The following is a 21058-nucleotide window of genomic DNA, read 5'->3' on the forward strand; positions in this document are numbered from 1 at the left end:
TTACTACAACCACATGACTACTTATCTTAGAAGGAAAACGGAAAACATAGAACTAGATAATATTTATGCCTAAATCTAGAATAGCCCCACCCATCCATCAACAATCCTCTATTCTTTAGTCCTTGTTGGCAATGTTGTTGGAAAGCCAGTAGTCCAGCCCCTCATAAAGGTCCTCTCCAGAGGTTGCACAAGTGTTCTAGATGTACCAGTGGCATTGACGGAGAAAGTAAAGACCAAGCTTATCAGTAATCTCAATAGCATTCATTGCATTGGGAAGATTTTGTTCTTTAGGTTGTGTTTGATTGCATTTTGAATTTATTTGCACTGATGCAAAATCTGGGTAGTTTAAATTATGATTTATTTTTATTTGAAAATTTATCTTATTTTGTTTGATTGCCGTACAAATTAAGTAAAATAAGACCTGAAAGTAGAATAAAGTAAACCTCAAAACAAAATTAAATCAAACTTTGCATTCTTTTCATTTGTACTCCCAAGCATTTGTATTAATGTAAATAAAATTGTACTGCAACCAAACATAACCTTAGACTCAGTTTGGATAGAGTACAAATACATACAAAATAAAACAAAATACAAATATTTGCAATCTTTCCAAAATGAACCTTCGCAAATACAAACAAGACAACATCTCGCAATTCATTCTCATTCAGTATCCTATGTACTCATCCCTCGCTATATCCACCACAAAAATAAGACCTTGAGTGTTTTGGAAATAGTAAGTCCACAATGGACGGATCTTATCTTGGCCACCAATTAACATCGCAAATAATGAATCTATAATTAATGTTCTTGTATTCCACTCTCTCCACATTGAATCCAATGATAGGAATTGTTGTGACAATTTAGCCAAGCTTGAGCTTACCATCAAGACTGACCATCACAATACCCATCTCTTTCTTGGCAAAAAGCTGGCTGAATAGTTTTGTGAGAGTTAGCCCCATCGTCTTTGTGTCCATGGGGTCCTTCTGAGGCTTTCGGAAGGTGTGTAGATGGATCCAATTCACAATGTCGAGAGCAAAAACAAGAGAGAATTTTAAGTATATCTTTAACATTATTTATTTATTATATTAAACAAAAACAAATATGACAAATAAGAGGTATTTTTATTATTGATGGAAATAGAAATACAAAATCTAAAACCAACCTAGAAGGGTTAATCCATTCAAGTCAAAAGGGTTAATCCATGATGTCATAGTTAAATAATAAATGTCTATAAATAGAAAAATACAAAGAATTATGAAAAATAAAAATAGAAAAATTTAGGCACCTCTAATATTATATATTAATCATATTAGATCATTTACCAAAAAAACATATTAAATAAAAAATAAAGTGTGATAGAAAAAAATTAATTTTAGCAATGATGTAAATGAAATACAAATTTTAAAATAAATATTTAAAAAAGTTAGAAACACAAAAGTACAAAAAAAAGAGTATAGATATTTTGTAGAAAAGAATTGGACACATCTTTAGTATTATTCATTCATCATATTAACAAAAAATACGTATGAAAAATAAGAGTTGTTTTTACTAATGATGGAAATAAAATAAAAAATTAAAATTGACCCAAAAGCATAATGATTTTTCTATCTAGGTTGTGAGTGAATTGTTCAACCATTTAGTTCAAGTGGGTCAATCCATTATATCAATATATAAATAATAAAATTTAAAAAATAGATAGAAATACAATAAGCTGTAAAAACATAGAAATTTTGTAGAAAATATAGGCACATCTATAGTAATATGTATTCTTTAAATTAAAAAAATAATGTGAAAAATAAGAAACATTTTTTTACTAATGCTGAAAATGAAATATTAGAATTAGGAAAAAAGAACGTTATTTCTAACCTGTAACCACACTAACCAGGTCAAACATTTATTCAATGGTTTTTTACAGTGAAGTAGTTTTGTACTAAATGAACTCACAAAATTACCATTTTTTTTCTTTTTTTTTTCTTTCTTGGGAAAAGATAACAAGGTGTTAAATGATTCAGGGCAGTGTCTCTGCTTATTACAGACTTGTGATGAACTTCATGATTACTTAAGGTCTATTCGCTTCCTTGTCCTTATCTTGATAAATTGCTTCCTCATCCTTATCTTAATAAACTTTATCTAATGGAGTTTTGTTGTAACATAAACTAATCTCTTAACTTTGAGTGTTGTACACAAACTCAAACTCTAACAGTTGTACTCAATCTTTTCATCTATATATAGTTCAAGGTTCGATCAAATCATTATTGAACCGGTTACCCATTCATCTTGAGCTCTCTCTACTATGTCTTCTTATTTCTTTATGTTGGTATCAGAGCCACGACTCCATGGCTTCCAATGGTGACACAAGCTCAGTTCAAAATTTGGCACAAAGCTCTCAGTCCAATACTTCTCAATCCTGTGGTACGGGCTCTTCTTCAATTTCGACTTTGTCACACTATCTCCTGATCAAACTAACAGGAGAAAACTATTTGTTATGGAAAGCGCAACTACTTCCAGTCTTCTATACTCACAAGGTCATGGGTATTGTTGATGGAACGATCAATGCTCCTCCAAGAGAAATTGTTGATCTGGATCAACCTAACAATATCATACCAAATCTTGCCTTTGTCGAGTGGTTTCAGCAAGACCAACTTGTTCTTAGTTGGATTATCTCCACACTCACGAAGGGAATTTTCTCTCAAGTAGTAGGCCTTTGTTCTTCTAATGAGGTATGGACTGCATTTGCAAAATGTTTTTCTACACATTCCCGTTCTCGCATACTTCAGATGCCCAGACAACTGCAGAGTCATAAGAATGGTACTCTCTCTATTATTGAATACATTAATCGAGCCAAATGTCTTTCTAATAATTTATCTGCTGTATCCAATCCTGTTAACACTACAGAACTTATACTTTATGTATTAGCCGGACTAGGTCCAGAATTTGAATAGTTGTTACCACTATCGCCAATCAGCCCGATATGGACCAACTAGGCATCGATGATGTCTGAGGCATTCTACTCAATCATGAAGCTTGGTTGGAACAACATCATATCCAATCTCTGGATACTGCACCTGCAACCTTGGACATAGAGCACCCGCGGTCGGGACGGTAGTCATTTCAATGATAATGGAGGCAGAGGTCGTGGTTGTTCCACTATTATTTGTCAAGTTTGCAACACCCTTGGGCATGGAGCACTGAAATGTCGTAGACGGTATGATCTCAACTTTAACAATGTACAAACTGAAGAATTTACTCTGCTATCACACATCACATGTCACCCAGTGTTGAAAATTTGCAAAATTGGTATGAATATGGTGGTTCGAATCAAGTCAAATTAGGCAACATAATAGGTCTGCCAATTGCTCACATCAGTTCTTCTATTGCCTCTCATAACTCTCATTCTTTTCAATTGAATGATTTAATGCATGTACCTACTATTTCAAAAAAATTGTTATCTGTTAGCAAGTTCACTCACGATAATGATATCTATTTTGAATTCCATCGTGATTATTTTTTTTGAAGGATTATATGGGGAGAACAATACTTTGAGGACCTAGTAGAGACGGGCTTTATTGCTTCCCGAGTAGTCTCGGCATCAAGAACACTTCTCCAGTTGCTTTTGTCAGTGAATGCACTACAATAAATGGTTGGCATCAAAGGTTAGGACATCCTGCCATTCGCATCATAAGGCAAGTCATATCCAAGTTTGGGTTACCATTCTCAACCATCAATGTTTCTTTTGTCTGTGAGGCATGTCAGTTAGGTAAAAGTCATAGGTTACACCTTCCTTCTTCAAATAGTGAGTCTAGTAGTCCCTTAGAATTAATTAATTCAGATGTTTGGGGTCCTGCCCCGGTTCAGTCAAATAATGGTTACAAATATTATGTAATTTTTGTTGATGATTATAGTAAGTTGGTTGTTCTTGATGCGAAATAAATCCGATGTTTATGAGATTTTTCTTAAATTTAAGAGTCATGTAGAGGTTTTGTTTGAAAGAAAAATTAAATGTTTACAATCTGATTAGGGAGGAGAGTATCGACATGTGTCTGGCTGCTCACAATATCATTCATCGACTTGCTTGTCCTCACACTCATGAATAGAACGGTGTTGCTAAACAAAAACATAGACACATAATCGAGTCTACCTTATCTCTACTGGCTTCCTCCAATCTCTTGTATTCCTTTTGGGACGGTGCTACCTCCACTACCATCTACTTGATTAATCAGCTTCCTACATCGTTGTTAAAAGGAGCTTCTTCCTTCACCATCCTGTTTGGTAAGACACTTGAATATAATTTACTTCGCACATTTGGCAGCTCTTGCTACCCTCTTCTCCGGCCATACAACCACAACAAATTTTCTTACAGATCTCTTCGATGCATATTCGTCAGCTACAGTGACTCCTACAAAGGATATAAGTGCTTCCATCCTTCCTTTTGATGGTTATATATTGCTCACCATGTGGTGTTCGATGAGAGCTTCTTCCTCGGCATAACCCCCTCTCCACCGGTTGGTTCACTAAATTATACTGGTGTGACTATTCATGTGTCTTTGAGCTCATCTTCGTAGGAAGCATGACCAACTGATCCATCGGATCCACCTTCTCTAGCACCATTATCGGCTCCTTTTTCTTCGTCCCCGACACCATCGCCGGCCCCTCCATCAACTACTTTGACGTCATCGCCTTCTCCTCCGCCACCGTATGGCACTCGTCTAATATAAGATTTACTTGATGCCACCGCACTGACTACCCGTTAACACCATATGCTTACTTGATCTCAAACCAATTCTCTTCCCTTACAATCCAACGGTGCATCTCGTTATCCCATTCCTAGAGCTCTCCTAGCCGAACTATCAAATACTGCTACTGAACCATCCTGTTTCTCTAAGGCATATAATGATCTCGCTTGGTGCGAAGCTACTCGTGAAGTCAACACTCTTGTAAATAACCAAACTTGGATGCTCGTCCCACATCAATCACACATGAATGTCATAGTCACCAAATGGTTTTATAGAGTAAAACGATGGGTTGATGGTTCTGTTAATCATTACAAATCTCGTCTTGTTGCACAAGGGTTCAACTAGGTTCTAGGCGTTGACTTCACTGACACCTTTAGTCCGATGGTTAAACCAATCACCATTTGCACCATTCTTGCTCTCGTCGTTTCTTTTGATTGGCCACTTTGGCAATTGGACTTTGATAATGCCTTCCTCAATGGTTATGTATCAGAGGAGATCTATGTTCGTCAACCTAAGGGTTTTGAAAATCTGGATTCCCCCTTGTATGTTTACAAACATAACAAGGCTCTCTAAGGCCTTCGACAAGCCCCACGTTCATGGTACTCTCGCCTCAATACTCATCTTGTTCAGCTTGGCTTTCATATATCAGCAGCTGATCCTTCATTGTTTATTTATCACAAGGATTTAGTCACTCTATATATGTTGGTCTATGTCGATGACATTCTTCTCACTAGTTCCTCCTCCTCTACTCTTGATGATCTGATTACCACATTGGGCCATGCTTTCTCCTTAAAGGATCTTGGTCCAGCTTGATACTTCCTTGGCATGGAGATTACACCTCAGTCTAATGGCACCATCCTTACTCAACAATGGTACATCTTGGACCTTTTATATCGCACCAACTTGGCTGAAGCTAAACCTCTCACTTCTCCTATGGCTATCACTACTAAGCTCTCCAGATTTATTGGTGATCCTCTGCCTGATCCTTCTGAGTATCGAACCATTGTTGGCACTCTTCAATATGTTACCATCACAAGGCCCGACATTTCTTTCTCTATGAACAAGGTGTGTTAGTTTCTCCACTCTCCAAACGATAGAACCCTAGATTGTTGTCAAGCGGATACTTCGATATCTTAAGCATACTGCTCATCATGATTTGCATTTTTATTCCACATCGGCTTTGCTAACCCTTCAAGCTTTCTTCGATGCTGATTGGGCTAGCTGTCCTGATGACAAACGTTCTACTGGGGGCTATCTCATTTATCTGGGCTGCAATCTAGTTGCTTGGAGCTCCAAGAAGCAAGCCACTATTGCTCGCTCCAGCACGGAGTCAGAATTTCGAGCTTGTGCCAATGCTGCAACCGAGCTTCTTTGGATACACTTCTTATTGCTTGATCTAAGACAACTTCCTACATGCATTCCTATGGTTTGGTGTGACAACATTGGCGCCACATATCTTGCTGCGTACTTAGTCTTTCATGCTCGTACTAGACATGTTGAATTTGATTTTCACTTCTTATGAGATCTTGTTCTCAAGCGGTCCTTTTTTGTTCAATTTATTTCCTCAAATGATCAAGTGTCAGACATACTAACTAAACCACTCAGCAGAACTCGATTTACTTCTCTTCGATCCAAGCTTCATGTCCTTCCTAGACATTTCACTTGAGGGGGCGTGTTAGAGACTTGCGATGAACTTCATGATAAAATTCACTGCATGGTCCTGATAAACTCTATCTGAAGGAGTTTTGTTGTAACTTAAACTAACCTCTTAAGCTTGAGTGTTGTACACAAACTCAAACTTTAACAGTTGTACTCAATCTTTTCATCTATAAATAATTCAAGGTTCGATCAAACCATTATCAAACCGTTTACCCATTCATCTTGAGCTTTCTCTACTGTGTCTTCTTATTTTCTTTATAGTCTCGTGAAATCTAATTAAAACTCACATGGAGCTGTCTAGCAAAGTTCCTTGCCTCCGAAAGCAAGTGATTCAAGATCCACAGTCCTTCCCTCTCACGACACAGCCAATGTATGGTTTTAATTTATTAGTTACCAACCACATGAAAATGATAGCATCCGAGCCGCTGGGCTAATTTTAAAGCTCTGAGAGCTGTGAGAGTTCTGCTTTAGTGGATGGCCTCCGTTATTGGTCATCGGTAAACCCAAGTAATATTGCCCATCAGAGAAGAGAAAATTTCTCCAATTCCAGCTGGGCGTGGGTTGCCTAGAGAATTGCCATCAAACTTGAGGGTTAAATCAAAGTGGATTTTGCACTATACTCTGCAACCCAAGAATTCTATTCAGAGATGGGGATGAATAGATGAGAAATCTAAAGTTTCTTCTGATGTCATTAGAAGTGAAACCTGTAAACTAAGCAATCACAGATGCTTATCTCCGAAGTCATTTTGTTATTTTTAGGTTTTCATTTTTTCTAGACAGGCCAAAAGTGAAACTATCAAGTCATAGATGAAGAAGAGATATTACTTGACAGGGAGACAGGGAGAGGCAGAGTTATATATTCATCTATGGGCGGCACTATTCATTGATAGTGACAAACACAGTATCTGCAATATAAAGAATTAATGCTAGGGGATAATTGAAAGAGCATATAAGCATATGCCATGCTTATATCACAAAGTATAATATCTAATAGCGAACATGACACAAGCAAGTTTGATGCATTAAATTTACACGCAGCCAACGTGGCATGAGCTTACATGAGGAAATCATCAAAAGACAGATTCGTTGGAGGGGTCAAAATTAAATGAGTCACGTCTTATATATTGCTCCAACTGGATTATTCTATTATTTTCGCTGACTATCATGGTGCCATCCCCAAGCTAACGTAGCTCTAGCGCCCTCTTCTCCCCCCCTTCTTCACCATTGAAAGAGAGAGAGAGAGAGACAGAGAGATTTAGCTCTCTGCTCTCCCTATATATTGGTTATTATATGATTTTCCAGGTGGCTTTAATTAGCTTATATATAACTTATAAATAATCATTTTCCAAAATCCCATAAGCCATCCAAACAAGTATAAAAACCTTTTTTCTTCTTTTGTTTTCATTGTATATATGATCCTTACGTAATAATCTCAATGAATTGACCTAACCTAAGCACATGAAATGATCAAAACGGTGAAACTGTTAGATGTGGCAATTCGTTTCCATCCTGTTCTGGTTAATTAGAATCAGATTGGGTGGCTGAGATCGTCAGATTCTTCCATATATTCTCTCTTAACTGAACGAAATCTGCCAAACTATATCCCTACATCCTCTGTTATGTGCCCAACCAAACAAGTAAAAGAAATTGCCTAAAAACGAGACTCTTAACTTACAAAACTCTTCTCATCTCTCTTCTCTTCTTACTTCCCTTCTACGCTTCGTTTTCTGCGTCACAAAAACGTCTTTAAATACTGCTCAAGCTACTCTTCATCTTCATCCATTTCCCACCATTCAACAACAAGAAGCCTAAACCCAACGAAATAGAAGCCAAACCATGCCTTCCGAAGCCACCAGGCCCTGTCCCATCAAAACCGTGGTGGTTTTGGTCCAAGAAAACCGTTCCTTGGATCATATTCTGGGATGGATGAAGATCCTTAACCCAGAAATTAATGGCGTTTCATCAGGAGACGAATTCTATAACTCACTCTCCACGACCGATCCCAATTCAAAGAAGGTTTACTTTGGGGACCAGTCTGAGTACGTAGACCCTGACCCAGGTCACTCGTTCCAGGACATTTACGAACAGGTCTTTGGCATACCTTGGGGACAGTCTTCTTCGGGTGAGCAGGCTGTGAAGATGAATGGGTTTGGTCAGAATGCAGAGAGCACACAGAAGGGTATGTCGGACACAGTCATGAATGGTTTTAGACCCGAAGCCGTACCAGTTTACAGGGAACTGGTTTCGCAGTTTGCTGTGTGTGACCACTGGTTCGCTTCAGTCCCCTCTTCAACACAGCCAAACAGGCTTTTTGTGCATTCTGCAACTTCGCATGGTTTAATCAGCAATGACACGAAGAGGCTGATCGAAGGTTCCCCACAGAAGACGATATTTGAGTCACTGGATGAGGCTGGGTTCTCTTTCGGGATATATTATCAGTATCCTCCTTCTACTCTTTTCTACAGGTGAGAGCCTACTTTCCATTTTAATCTGTTTGGCCTCTGAGCTTAGCTTCTTTCACCAGTTTGATCACCTTTTGGATTTTAATGCATCATGGGTCCCTTCACTTCGCTCATGGAAGCTTCCTCTCTTTCAATATTTATCTTCCTCTTTGTTCGTTGGTTTGTTTGTTATATACAATAGAATGGAATCTAGTTTACCTAATTCCCAATGGTTTGGCGAAGTCTCATCATGTGAAGGTTCCTGTGGTATGTAGATAGATATAAACCACCCAAGGATTCCTTGAGAGTTGAACAAAGTAGGAAGTCTAAAAGAGATTGCGTGTTAGCAAAGGGGCAAGCCATATGTCCAAATTCAAGCAAGTGGAAACCTGAAATTTCTTCTAGAAAATATAGAAGTGTGTTAACTTTATTTATTAAAAAGTGGATATCTAGGGTGTCAAAATATATTCTTTTCTGTTTTATTATTTATTAATTGTTTTGATTTAGATATATCAATATTTATATATATACATAAATTTGCAAATCATACAACAAATTACAAACAAAATGGGTTTTTTTTTTTCATCCTGAAATTCTTAGCCATGTGCCTAATTGCTAAGATTAGTGATGACAACCAAAAGCAGATAAAAATAGCAATAGTGCTCCAGACCACAATCCATGTTTTGCCATTGCTTTAAGAATTTAAGAGATTCTCTTAAGAATACTAAGTCCAATTATCTAATGAGCTCGTATCTACTACCCACACACTACACACAAGAAACAACAACCACTCATTGGGAATATTTCTTATGTACTTGATATGTTGTTTTTCATGCGAAATGTTCTTAATGAAGTTAGATTTGTTATTGGTGAAGATTCAAACCACACATACCCACGAGACACAACAGATGGACATCAAGAACATCTGGCAGGCTTGTGTGTATCAGATTTCGACTCGTTCCCAATGTACAGCTGTAGAGTCTTGTGAATAGGCTTGTGGATAGAAGATCGGATCTCAATATGTTGTTGTAGTGTCTTGTGGGTAGATAGGGTGTGGGACTAGATCCAGACTTTTGTCTAATTGCTTAAAATGATGCTTTGATTAAAAGCCATATTTGGTTGGCTGCTCTGAGCTTCATTATTTTAATTCTTACTTGTTACAAAATTCTTTCCATGGGTGTCATTCCTTTTCGAATGAAAATCAGCCCATAGTATAAAAGTTGAGGTATCTTGCAGCATGAAAAATAATCATGTCTCATGTTGTTTATTTTCATTCTTTAAAAGAAGTTTATGCCAGTAATCATAAACTGCCAGTATAGGTCTATAAAACTATCACCATAAATATTTATTGGTGGACTGCCATAGAAAGTTATGCCAACGGGCATTGACTGTCGGCCATCCACTAGTAAACATCTATGCTAACGACTTTGGAGACCTAGGCCAGTGTTTTATGAACACTAAAATAGTTTTTTTTATTCTTTTCGAATAAAAATTAGCAACATAGGGCACTTGCGATTTGAAAATAATTTATTTTTTAGGAAAAAAGTGTTTGGTTCATAGCAATATTTTCTCATTCTACCCATTTTTACCCATCTTGTCCATTTTAATTAGAACATCATCTTGGGTAAGAATGAGTATGAGAGTTAACCAAACATGGCCTTAAACTTATTTCATATCTATGGAAATTGAAATCCACATTCACAGATATGTGCAGCCCTGCATTTGGAACATCTCTGTACTGCTATGTTTCTATTCATGGGCATATATTCTCAATGCACGAATGCAATGACTGTGAGGATGAAATAGGAATTCCACTAGGATGGAAGCATCCTCAGAATGAAATAAAATTAACAAATAAAAATTAAAAGAATTAATTCTATGTATAAGAAAAATTAAGAAATTTCCAAACGATGAGTTATAATTCATTTCCCCAGTGGGGTAATGGAAAGCATTTTTGTTCAATTTCAATTTCTTAGATGCCTTGACACGAATCGTAGCTATGGCTCAAATGAGATTTTAACTCAATTTCTTATTTTGTGTTTTAGTAATCAAATATTAATTAGTTCATAGTTGACACTTGACAGGAACCTTAGAAAACTGAAGTACATAAAGAATTTCCACCAGTTTGATCTGAATTTCAAGAGTCACTGCAAAGAGGGGAAGTTGCCCAACTATGTGGTGGTAGAACAACGATATTTTGATTTAAAATTGTTGCCAGGGAATGATGATCATCCCTCACACGATGTATCAGAGGGACAGAAATTTGTGAAGGAGGTTTATGAGGCACTGAGAGCAAGTCCACAGTGGAATGAAATCTTATTCATAATCACATACGACGAGCATGGCGGATTCTATGACCATGTCCCAACTCCTACTGGAGTCCCAAGCCCAGATGACATTGCAAGTCCTGGGCCATTTTACTTTAAGTTTGATCGCCTCGGCGTTCGGGTGCCTGCCATCTTCATTTCTCCATGGATTGAGCGAGGAACAGGTGGTATATAAGAGAAACTTTGCTTAAATTTGAAGCAAATGCATGGATTATTAGTTGTATTTAAAACACAATTAACTGATCTCTTGGCGATGTAATTGCAGTGTTGCACAGACCTTCAGGACCATATCCTTCTTCAGAGTTCGAACACTCTTCCATTCCAGCAACAGTGAAGAAGATTTTCAATCTGAAAGAGTTTCTGACAAAGCGTGATGCATGGGCTGGAACTTTTGAGACTGTATTGACGAGGGAGAGTCCAAGAACAGACTGCCCAGGTGAACTTATTCCACTGATGATCTACTTACATCCATACTACATAATGTAGAAACACATTAATGCTTTTTTTCCCAAGTAATCCTAAACTAAATGTGTTAGAGAATATCAACCTATGCAAGGACTTCAACCTAAAAGCTTAAGCTGTTAGGTGAGGAAACTGGATCTCCTGCCCACACCTACCCACAATACACTATCCCCCCCCCCGGTGAATTAGAAACATCTCCCCCTGCATATACTATTGCAGAGAATGAGGTGTTCTCCATGTATGGCTGCAATAAATGTGGGCAGGAAATCCAGACTCTTAGGTGAAGTCCTTGAATAGGTTGTTCTCTAACACGCCCCCTCACACAAAAGACCATTGGGCTTGAAGTGTGAACAAGCATAGGCCCACCCGTATTTTGTGTTAAAACTTAATTAACTATAATGAGATAACGAGGAGTGGTTCTGACTATCTCAAAGAACCATTCAACCTAAAAGCTTAATCTATTAGGTGATGTCCTTGAATAGGTTGATATTATCTAACAAAATGCATGCAATATGCAGTGACTCTGCCACAGCCCCGGAAATTGCGATCAGGTGATGCAAATGAAGGAGCAAAGCTAAGTGAGTTTCAAGTGGAGTTGGTGCAGTTGGCAGCTGCACTGAAAGGGGACCATAGAAAGGACATTTATCCAAACAAGCTTGTCGAGAAGATGACGGTTAAAGATGCCGTCAGTTACTGCGAAGACGCCTTCAAGAAATTCTTAGAAGGATGTGAGAATGCCGAGAAGAATGGGGCTGATGAATCTGAGATTATTGTGTTACCTTCACTACCGCCTTCGAAGAATTCAACTCCAGTAGTCGAACAACCACCTCCCAAGTCAAAGTCTTTCGTCCACAAAATGTTTGCTTGTTTTGCTTCCAATAACTAAAGAAGTGTTCAATTCATGGAATACCTTCCATTAATTCTCTGTATTTATTAGAATCTACAGCTAGACTGAGTGGGTTCTATTAGAAATCACCTTGTCATGTACAAACTTCCTTCCTTGACATACAATCAATTGATTGTAGAAAGAACAAAGTTGTGTTTGATATCAGTGCCGTTTCTTCATCAAGCGTTTGTGTGTTTGGGTAATCTCTTAAGAAAAATTTGGATTCACTCTGTTTTTGCTATGGTCTCTCAATAAAATTCCACTCTGTCAAGCATATAAGTATTAAATTATTGTGGATATAGCTTTAAGTAGAATGGATTGGTGAAACACAATTCATGTAGCCAACCATATAGTTGGGATAAGGTGGGTTATCTCAGATTGAGTTGACTCTCTCTCCCTTGATTTCATCGTTCTATTATGCTTAAATCTAATTAGTCGCAGGAAAAAAATGATGATGATAATAATAATAAACGAGAAATAATATTTTAGTCAACATTGACACATACATTATTTTTCCTTAGGCAGCATGAACTAATTAACTACACAAGACCAGTCCACTTCATGGTGCTTAGTTCACTGGGCCCTTGGTTTATCCCAAAATTGTTTTGTTCAAATAAAACATGTATGTTCAATGTTCATGTGCCCTTTTTTAGAGATAAGGACCTCACGCAACTCACACATCAAAGTCCAGATTCTCATAAGATTGCCACATATTATATATTATATATATATATATATATATGATAAATATATTCTGTTGTAGCCTCTTTTTAAATTTTCAAATTGTTGTATTTATCCCTTTATCATGTACATAAAATTATTATAAATACAAAGAGAATCAGTACGTAGACTTTCAAGGCTGAATTCATATTCATCCATAACCGTTTATGGCATCAGAGCACCGGATATATCCCTCTCTTTTAGAAAACTCTAGCAGTACTGAGACTCAAATTGAGTCGTCTTCATCAGCCGGCCCCAACAATTGTTGTTTCACTCTCTAGTTTTATGAATCTTATTGCTGTGCGGCTTGACAGTCACAATTATCTTTTGTGAACACTTCAAACTGTTTCAGCATTGAAGGGGCACAAGTTACTTGGATAAATTGATGAAAAACTACAAGAAAAATGGTATCTAGCAACAGAAAAAACCGTTGCCAAAAACCTTTTGCAACAGTTGGCCACGGTTTTTTTGTTCGTAGGGGATATTTCCGTGGCTAAAGATTTTAGCAACGGATTATGTACACCGTGACCTAAAATATAGATATAACCACTGATTTGACCGTTGCTAATTGCGAAAGCAATTGCAACTGTACAATATGCACCATTGCTGTAGGTTTATATAGCCACAGTATAAACCGTAGTTAAAAATCCTATGGAGCAATTGATTAATCAACAAAAGCAATGGTTTCAAATAAAAACCGTTGCTAAATGTTTTTATAGTGCCACAGTTTTTTTGGCAGTAATTTCATCGTATTTTTAGCAACGTTTGGAACAAAAACTGTTGCTATTTTGACTGTTATGGCAATGATTGGAATAGACAAACGTGGCTATATGGCTTTTATAGCAACGGTTTTACTATGCAATTGCTAAAAGCTTATTATGCTCAAAAGTATTTCTATTTTGTGCCTTTTAGTGATGATTATTTTGGAAATAAACCATTGAAATCGTAGAAATAGCTTTCACCTATACAAAGAAACAATGTACAAATAATATATTTGAAATGATATAACGATTTTCAAATAAAGATCATCTTTTATTAAATACAAAATATTCATATTTAATTTTGGTTCAATAGTCAACATCAAGTGTTTTCATTAGATGGTTAAAAAAATACAAAAGAAAATAAATATATAGTAAAATATCTCCATCTTTGTATCTGAAAAACTACTTATATACATCATACATGTATGTTGCACTCCCAAGACCTTTTCTTTGGATCGAAAACCTTCACCTGTCAAAACCAACAAAAAAAAAAAAAAACTAAATAAGTTTTGATTTCCATAACTAAGCATATTAATTAATTAATATAAAAGTTCTATATGCATTATAACTTACCATTGAATTAATCCAAACGATGTGAGATCCGAACTGCAAGAGTAATCATGCTTCTCATTTCCTCAATCATACCAACTCATGTGAAGTTCTAACAGCATACTTGGGTAAGAGTTGCTGGATGCTTTAGGCTTCAAAAGGTTTAGGATTTAGTTGAATGGGCTGGTTGATTTAGGCTTTCAGCAGGTCTGGGACCTGGGCAAGAGTAGTGGACTTGGTCTGATTAGGTTTCAAGATGTACAAAAAACTTAGGTGAGTGGACTGGTTGGTTTAAATTTGGAGTTTAGGACTTGGATAACAGTGGACTTGTTGATGTAGGTTTCAAGAAGTTTAGGACTTGGCTGAAAATAGGTTAGTTTGTAGAGGTTCTAGGTTACAAGAGGCATAGGTGGGTTCTTAAGCTTCCATGGGTTGGATAAACTATAATACATTGAAGCTTCTGTATAATGAAAGGCTGTAAAGAAGGAAACAACTATCCACGAACTGTCAAACCTCAAAAAATACCAAAAAATTATAAATTCCATACAAATAGGAAATCCGAATAAAAAAAAGGAAGACATATCTACACGTTTAGTTTTGTAGGTGGTGGTCATGGGAGCAACGCCACCTTTGTTGTCACTGGGACCATATTATTCAAAGAAAATTAAATAAACCAATTCTTGGGAAATATTACTACAAAAACAATATCGTCAATATAGCTCAATTTTCTTCTAAAATGTTAATCAGATAACTTTTCTTTTGAGAATGATGAATGAAATAGTTATACATCAAAGAAAAAAAATCAATTAAAAATTAGCTCTAACCAATAGGCAATAAATAACCCCGACTTCCTAGACAGTACTACTAAATATCAATTCCTCCATTCCAGATAAACAATATTCCATAGGCTATATATAAATGTATTTCTTTTTCTACTTCACATAGATAAACAAAATTGCTAATGAAGAATGAAATCTACATGGAAACTTTCTTAGTTTTCTCAATGGAACAAACTTTTCTACAGCTGCCAAAGTAATAGGTACACCAAATATAAAATCTCCAAGCTTTTGATCCCTGTGAAAATAAAAGAAAAATCTTCAACTATAGGAACACGTAATAATTTGTTCATGATGTCATTATTTTAGTTAAGAATCTATAATGTGTGATAGAGTTCCACCAAGAACGTGATAATTATCCAAGATGTCATAAAATCAGATAAGAAGGGACTGAATTCTTCATATTCCATTTGTCTTTGTTTCCAAGTATGTCCTATGGATCTATACAACAGTTACTCGATCCCATTTTGTTATTTGTAATAGTTTGCTTTTTATTGTTATGCTACTAATAGCTCCTTCCCTAAACCTAACTAAAATCAAATGCATCAAGGAGGCCCATAAAAGGCTTCCAAGGTCCTAACCCTACCCAAGAACTATTCTAAATTTGACTCTTTTAATTGGGTATCATCACATGATGGTATCAAAGTGTGAAATCCCCTATTCAGAAGAGCTCTAATTGATTAGGTGGTGTCTCAACTTATGGATTTAATGCAAAAGTTGTGTTTGGCTAGTCCCAATTAGCACACCATTAAGTTGTGTTCTCGGTTAAATCCTTTTCTAAGAACCTGATTCGAGTTAGTGTAGAATAATCTAATGATTCTCTAAATGTATGAAGCCCATATCACCTCCTAAAAGATGGAATTTACATATGCATTATTAATGGTAGAGAAAGACTCAAACTTACCCATATGCATCAACAATCTCTTGAAAAGCATAAATAAATTTATTTGTTTGGAAATATGTTAGTGTAGATACCTTCATATTCAAGTCCTAGAATATGGATCCAACTTCTGAGTTGCTGTCAAATGCTACTACTGTAAGGCATCCTGAATCTGCATAAAACAAAGAATGATATATTAAGGGTTTAGTAAAATATTTTGACTTATAGATGATTTATTAAGGTATATGTTGAACTAGAGAAGTATTGAACATCTAAAGGAAGAATACCTGATTTGTAGCAAAAAGAAAAATAAAAGTATTAAACATGAATTCAACTAATAAATACCACTATTAGCTTTCTATTTCTTTTAGCTTAATGGAAAAAAATGATATAGATGGGAAGAAGAAAATTTCATGGAAGAAATTCCCACATTATAACCCTTAAGAAGCAAGAGACTCCATTTAATAGAATAAGTTTGGACTGACCAAAAAGCTCCACCGTTTGTATTCATAGCTGATAATCTTTAACAAATTTTCTTGATGATGCATCAGCCCAAAACCAATAGTAGTCTTTAGCTCAGAAATTTTCCCAGATACATAGAAGTTGAAATTTTCACAGATTTTCATATTATGCCATAGCAGAAGTTTTCTTTTGATAATAAAATAAAAATTCAATAAGAAAATAAGTATACAATATATAAGCAGACCCAATTAGGCTTGTATTTTTAAACTATGGATTGAGATTGGATTAGAAAACTTAGGCTTTGACCTTAGGTTGGGCTAGGCCCGAATCCAATGCCCAAGTTGGGTTGGTCCTAAACCCAACCCAACATGACTAAGTGATATCCCTGCTCATATGTGCATCTTTGCTTAATAAAAAGATTTTGGCATAATGAAATTCTACCTTGAAGCTTGCAATATATAAGCCTTCATGAATCTGCAATTACAGAATGAAAGCAAAATCAATGGACCCCAAGAGAAACCAATTCAATTCCATAAATATGATTGAAAACTTAGAAATGTTGGCTACCTCAACATTGGCAAACCTTTGCTTATCAATAATCTAGAGGACCAGGGGGTCTGAAATAGAGCACAACCAAGTAATCACCACTTGGTAGCTTAATTCTAGTATCAAACCATTCAAGCCCAATGAGAAGGTTAGTTTTGATCCTTGAAGAAACTCCACCAGTTCTTCCTTGAGGGATATACTGCCGACCCAGTATTGCTACTATCATCTCCAAACTCCATCTACACTAAAAGTCACGTATAAGCTCAGGTTAGGTCAACCTCAATTCATGTCAATAAATTACATAATTGATAATATTACTAATAAGTTGCTTATTTTGTATGTGTGATGAAAACATGATAAACTTGACTGTAAATAGCTAGGCACCTTTATTTTTTTGTATAGTTATATAATTGGGTTGGTGAGATTGGACATGAAACTATTTAAATCCCTGCCCAGGCCTGTAGTTTTCAGTCTAACCATCTCCCAACCCAATTGGTCTGTATGCTTTACTCTAAATTAACTAATTGCTATTCTCTATACATGATTAAGACACTCCTTTGGCTTTATATATGTATATTACTTAACTGTAATATTAGTATAATGAAAATATAAAAAAAGGATGGAAACAAATGTTATAATATTGTCGTAGAAACAATAGTTGACCAAGGGCCGATGGATATCATCACCATTAGAGTTACCTAAAGTCCAAGCACTAGACTTTTATATAGATGACATTATCTAGGGATGGACCCACCAAGTAGGACACCTCGCCCTCAAGTTGTGAAACTAAACTTTGATAAAATACATTAAAAAATCCAGGTCTCCAGAGAAAAGAATTTTTAATAGTATTTAAGAGAGATCTTATTGGCTATTTTTAGGCCCAATTGGTTTGGGTTTTTCCATTTGAGAGCTTTTTTTTTCTAGCCACTATCTGGTTCTAGACATGATTGTATATTTTTAAAGCTTTGTTTAGTTACTAACAAGCTCTTCTGATCTTATAAATTATCCAAAAAATCATGGAATGATACCCCATGGATCATATCCAAAATATGCAAACATATAATCTTCATCTGTTTAGATCAATACATTCATACGATTATTGAAGTAAATGAACAAAATATATATTAAGGAAATTATAAGGGTAAATGAAAAATTCCTAAAACATCAGAGCATAATTGTTCAGCTAATTCCTACACTTTCTCAGCCATGAACATTGTAAGGACATGCATTGGCTCAAAATATGAAAATCTGTTTCATTTTCATATCTTTTGATTTTCCATTATTTATTCTGGTTTCATCTGGATTGACCTTCCAAACACATCTTGGTGCACCTTTATAGGGCTCAATTGTGCCTCCGGAAGACGACAATAGAATATGGAAAACAAATCACAATAGTGAATCTTCATAGAATACCTTCTAATAACTCTTTTGATGAACCTTATACCATCATTTAAGAAACACGTGATTAGTTTAAAGTTTATCCATCATGGTAAACTAGAAGGACCCGTGTGATGCACGGGAAAATCTGAAAGATTTAATAATTTTATTTTTCATTTAATGTTGATTTATAAAAAATAATTATTTTTAATTGAATATGAACAAATACTTTTAATAAATTTATTTTTATTAATAATTTATAGTAATTTTAATAATTGTTATTTTTTTATTATTTTTAATTGGAATTTTGATTAATTTTAAATAAATAAAAATAATTATAAAAGCTAGCATATTTATTAATTCCACTAATGATTAAAAATTATATAGGAATGACAACAGGGTGGGTTTAGGGTAGGGCACCCAATCCCTTTCCCTGTCCCATAGTCAAGACACTCTACCCCGTCCCTAGTGTCACGCGGGTTTAGGGCAAGGTAACCACTCCTCAATGTCGAGCAAGTTCAGGGCAAAGGCACCCCACTCCTCATCAAGGATAGAGAATCTTCGAATTTCCCTGTCCCGTCCCCAGTATTGGGCGGGTTCAAGTAGATGTGTAACTTGGGTCGTGCTGGGTTGGCATGACACGACCCACATGTGGCTCGCACAAAGTGTGTCATGCCGTACTGGCCCATGAGATATCCTGGACCGTGCCTACCTCCTCTAGGATAATTTGGGGGGTCGATTCGGCACAGCCCACGGCTCGAGCCTACACATGCCTGTGCCATGGGTCGGGTTGGTCCATGGGCCAGGCCATGCCACACACCAAGCCAAGCTCAAGGCAAGGCACCCACTCTCCGTCCAAGGTTTTTAAAATTGGATCGGATAGGGAACCGTTCTAGGGTTGAATAGTTTGACTGTTCAGTCCAAACGGATGACCCGCTCTAACAAAAAAAAATTAGAAAAACAAAAAATGGCCAAAAACTATTGTCCGGGTTGACAGTTCTACCACTCAGGCCAGCGGTTCGCTAACCAAATAAAAGGTTTTTGGACAAAAAGCGGTTTTGAGGTGAAACAATGTTCGGTTCCCATTTTTCGGTCTAATCATCTGGTCTGATCCAGTTTTGAAAACACTGTCCCCGTCAACCCAATATTCAATTTGATGATAGAAATGATCAAAATGATATATTGAGTATCAACCACATGGTAAATTTCTAAAAGTACACTAAATTGTCTTTAATATTAAAAAATGTAATATAATGAAAGTTTTGGAAAATTTATTGTACTTGTATGATTTTGAAAATTTATTCAAATTTAATTAAATTTTTATTAAATAATGTATTTTTTTAAAGTGTTTTACTTATAGAATTATACTAATTTATCTTATATTTATAATATAAACTAACCAATAATTCATTTTTCCAATATTATACTAATTTATCTTAATAATTTGTGTAATTATTTGTTCAAATTATAGTTTTTCATTTCCCATAGTCATTTATCTTTAATAATTTTCAATAATTTGCAATGAAAATTACATAAATTTTCAATGGTATTCCAAAATCTATCAAATGTAATAAATTTTCCTAAAATTTCCAAAATATTTTAATAATTCTTAATAATTATTTAACGCATTTTAAATAAACTTTCAAATATTTTATATCTTTTAATTTCAAAAATGTTTTTTTTTTACAAAAATGCAATTTTATGAAAATTTTTGAAAAATTTATTAAATTTGTGTAACTATGGGGATTTATTGATTTTTTTTTAAATTGTTATTAAATATATTTTTTATTTGGTAGCTTATTAACAAATTATACTAATTTATCTTTAATTTCTCAATATAAATTAATTAATAATTTCATTTTTTAACATTATAATATTTTGTTCACCCATTTGTATTTGGTTATTAATTATAATAATAACAATAACTAAAATTTTATACTTTTTGATAATTGTTACATATAATTCTCAATTTTATAGAAATTAGTTAAAGAGTTTTCAATTTCTATAAAATGTTGTTAATGAGTTAATTAATAATAATATTTATTAATTTTTGGTAATTTACTAACCGTACTAATAAGAATATTTAATTTTTGGTAAGTTACTAACTATATTCATTAATTTTGGGATTAAATATTAACGTTGTTTAACTATTTATTAATTAATGTGAATATTTTAAATGAGGAAGAGTGGATATAGATTGGAGGGGATGCATTTTATGAATTGATTAGGGAGTGAGGCAACATGATACTTTCCTATTGATTTAAATGAGATACCTTAGGAGAGAGATTATAAGAATATTTTTAGGAGTTGGGTGATATGGCTTAATGGGAGTGGTGGGAAGTTCTCATAGGTTCCTCAAGCTCCCGCCACCTACAAAGAGGTGGAAAGATGGAGTTCTTGCAGGTTCCTCCGCTCACGC

The 21058-nt window shown here is 35.3% G+C and overlaps 1 protein-coding gene and 1 pseudogene across 2 annotated transcripts; one reads left to right on the top strand and one right to left on the bottom strand.

Annotated features, from left to right (window-relative positions):
- Nucleotides 1-115: 115 nt before the first annotated feature.
- LOC148848547 (ADP-ribosylation factor 2 pseudogene) lies at nt 116-959 on the bottom strand (annotated as a pseudogene).
- Nucleotides 960-7522: 6563 nt separating this feature from the next.
- Nucleotides 7523-12673, top strand: LOC148848548 (non-specific phospholipase C4-like). 2 transcript variants are annotated; one of them, XM_088948138.1, is made up of 4 exons: nt 7523-8857; nt 10918-11327; nt 11426-11596; nt 12141-12673. In XM_088948138.1, the coding sequence occupies exons 1-4, from the start codon at nt 8229-8231 to the stop codon at nt 12506-12508; spliced, it is 1578 nt and encodes a 525-aa protein (XP_088804264.1). In that variant the 5' UTR covers nt 7523-8228; the 3' UTR covers nt 12509-12673. The 2 variants fall into 2 exon arrangements, with proteins under 2 accessions (XP_088804264.1, XP_088804265.1); XM_088948139.1 differs by having other exon boundaries at nt 10918-11324.
- The last annotated feature ends 8385 nt before the right edge of the window (nt 12674-21058 follow it).

The sequence above is a fragment of the Nelumbo lutea genome, chromosome 6 (genome assembly GCF_056320005.1).
Source record: "Nelumbo lutea isolate HS-2025 chromosome 6, American lotus-T2T, whole genome shotgun sequence".
Classification (NCBI taxonomy): domain Eukaryota; kingdom Viridiplantae; phylum Streptophyta; class Magnoliopsida; order Proteales; family Nelumbonaceae; genus Nelumbo; species Nelumbo lutea.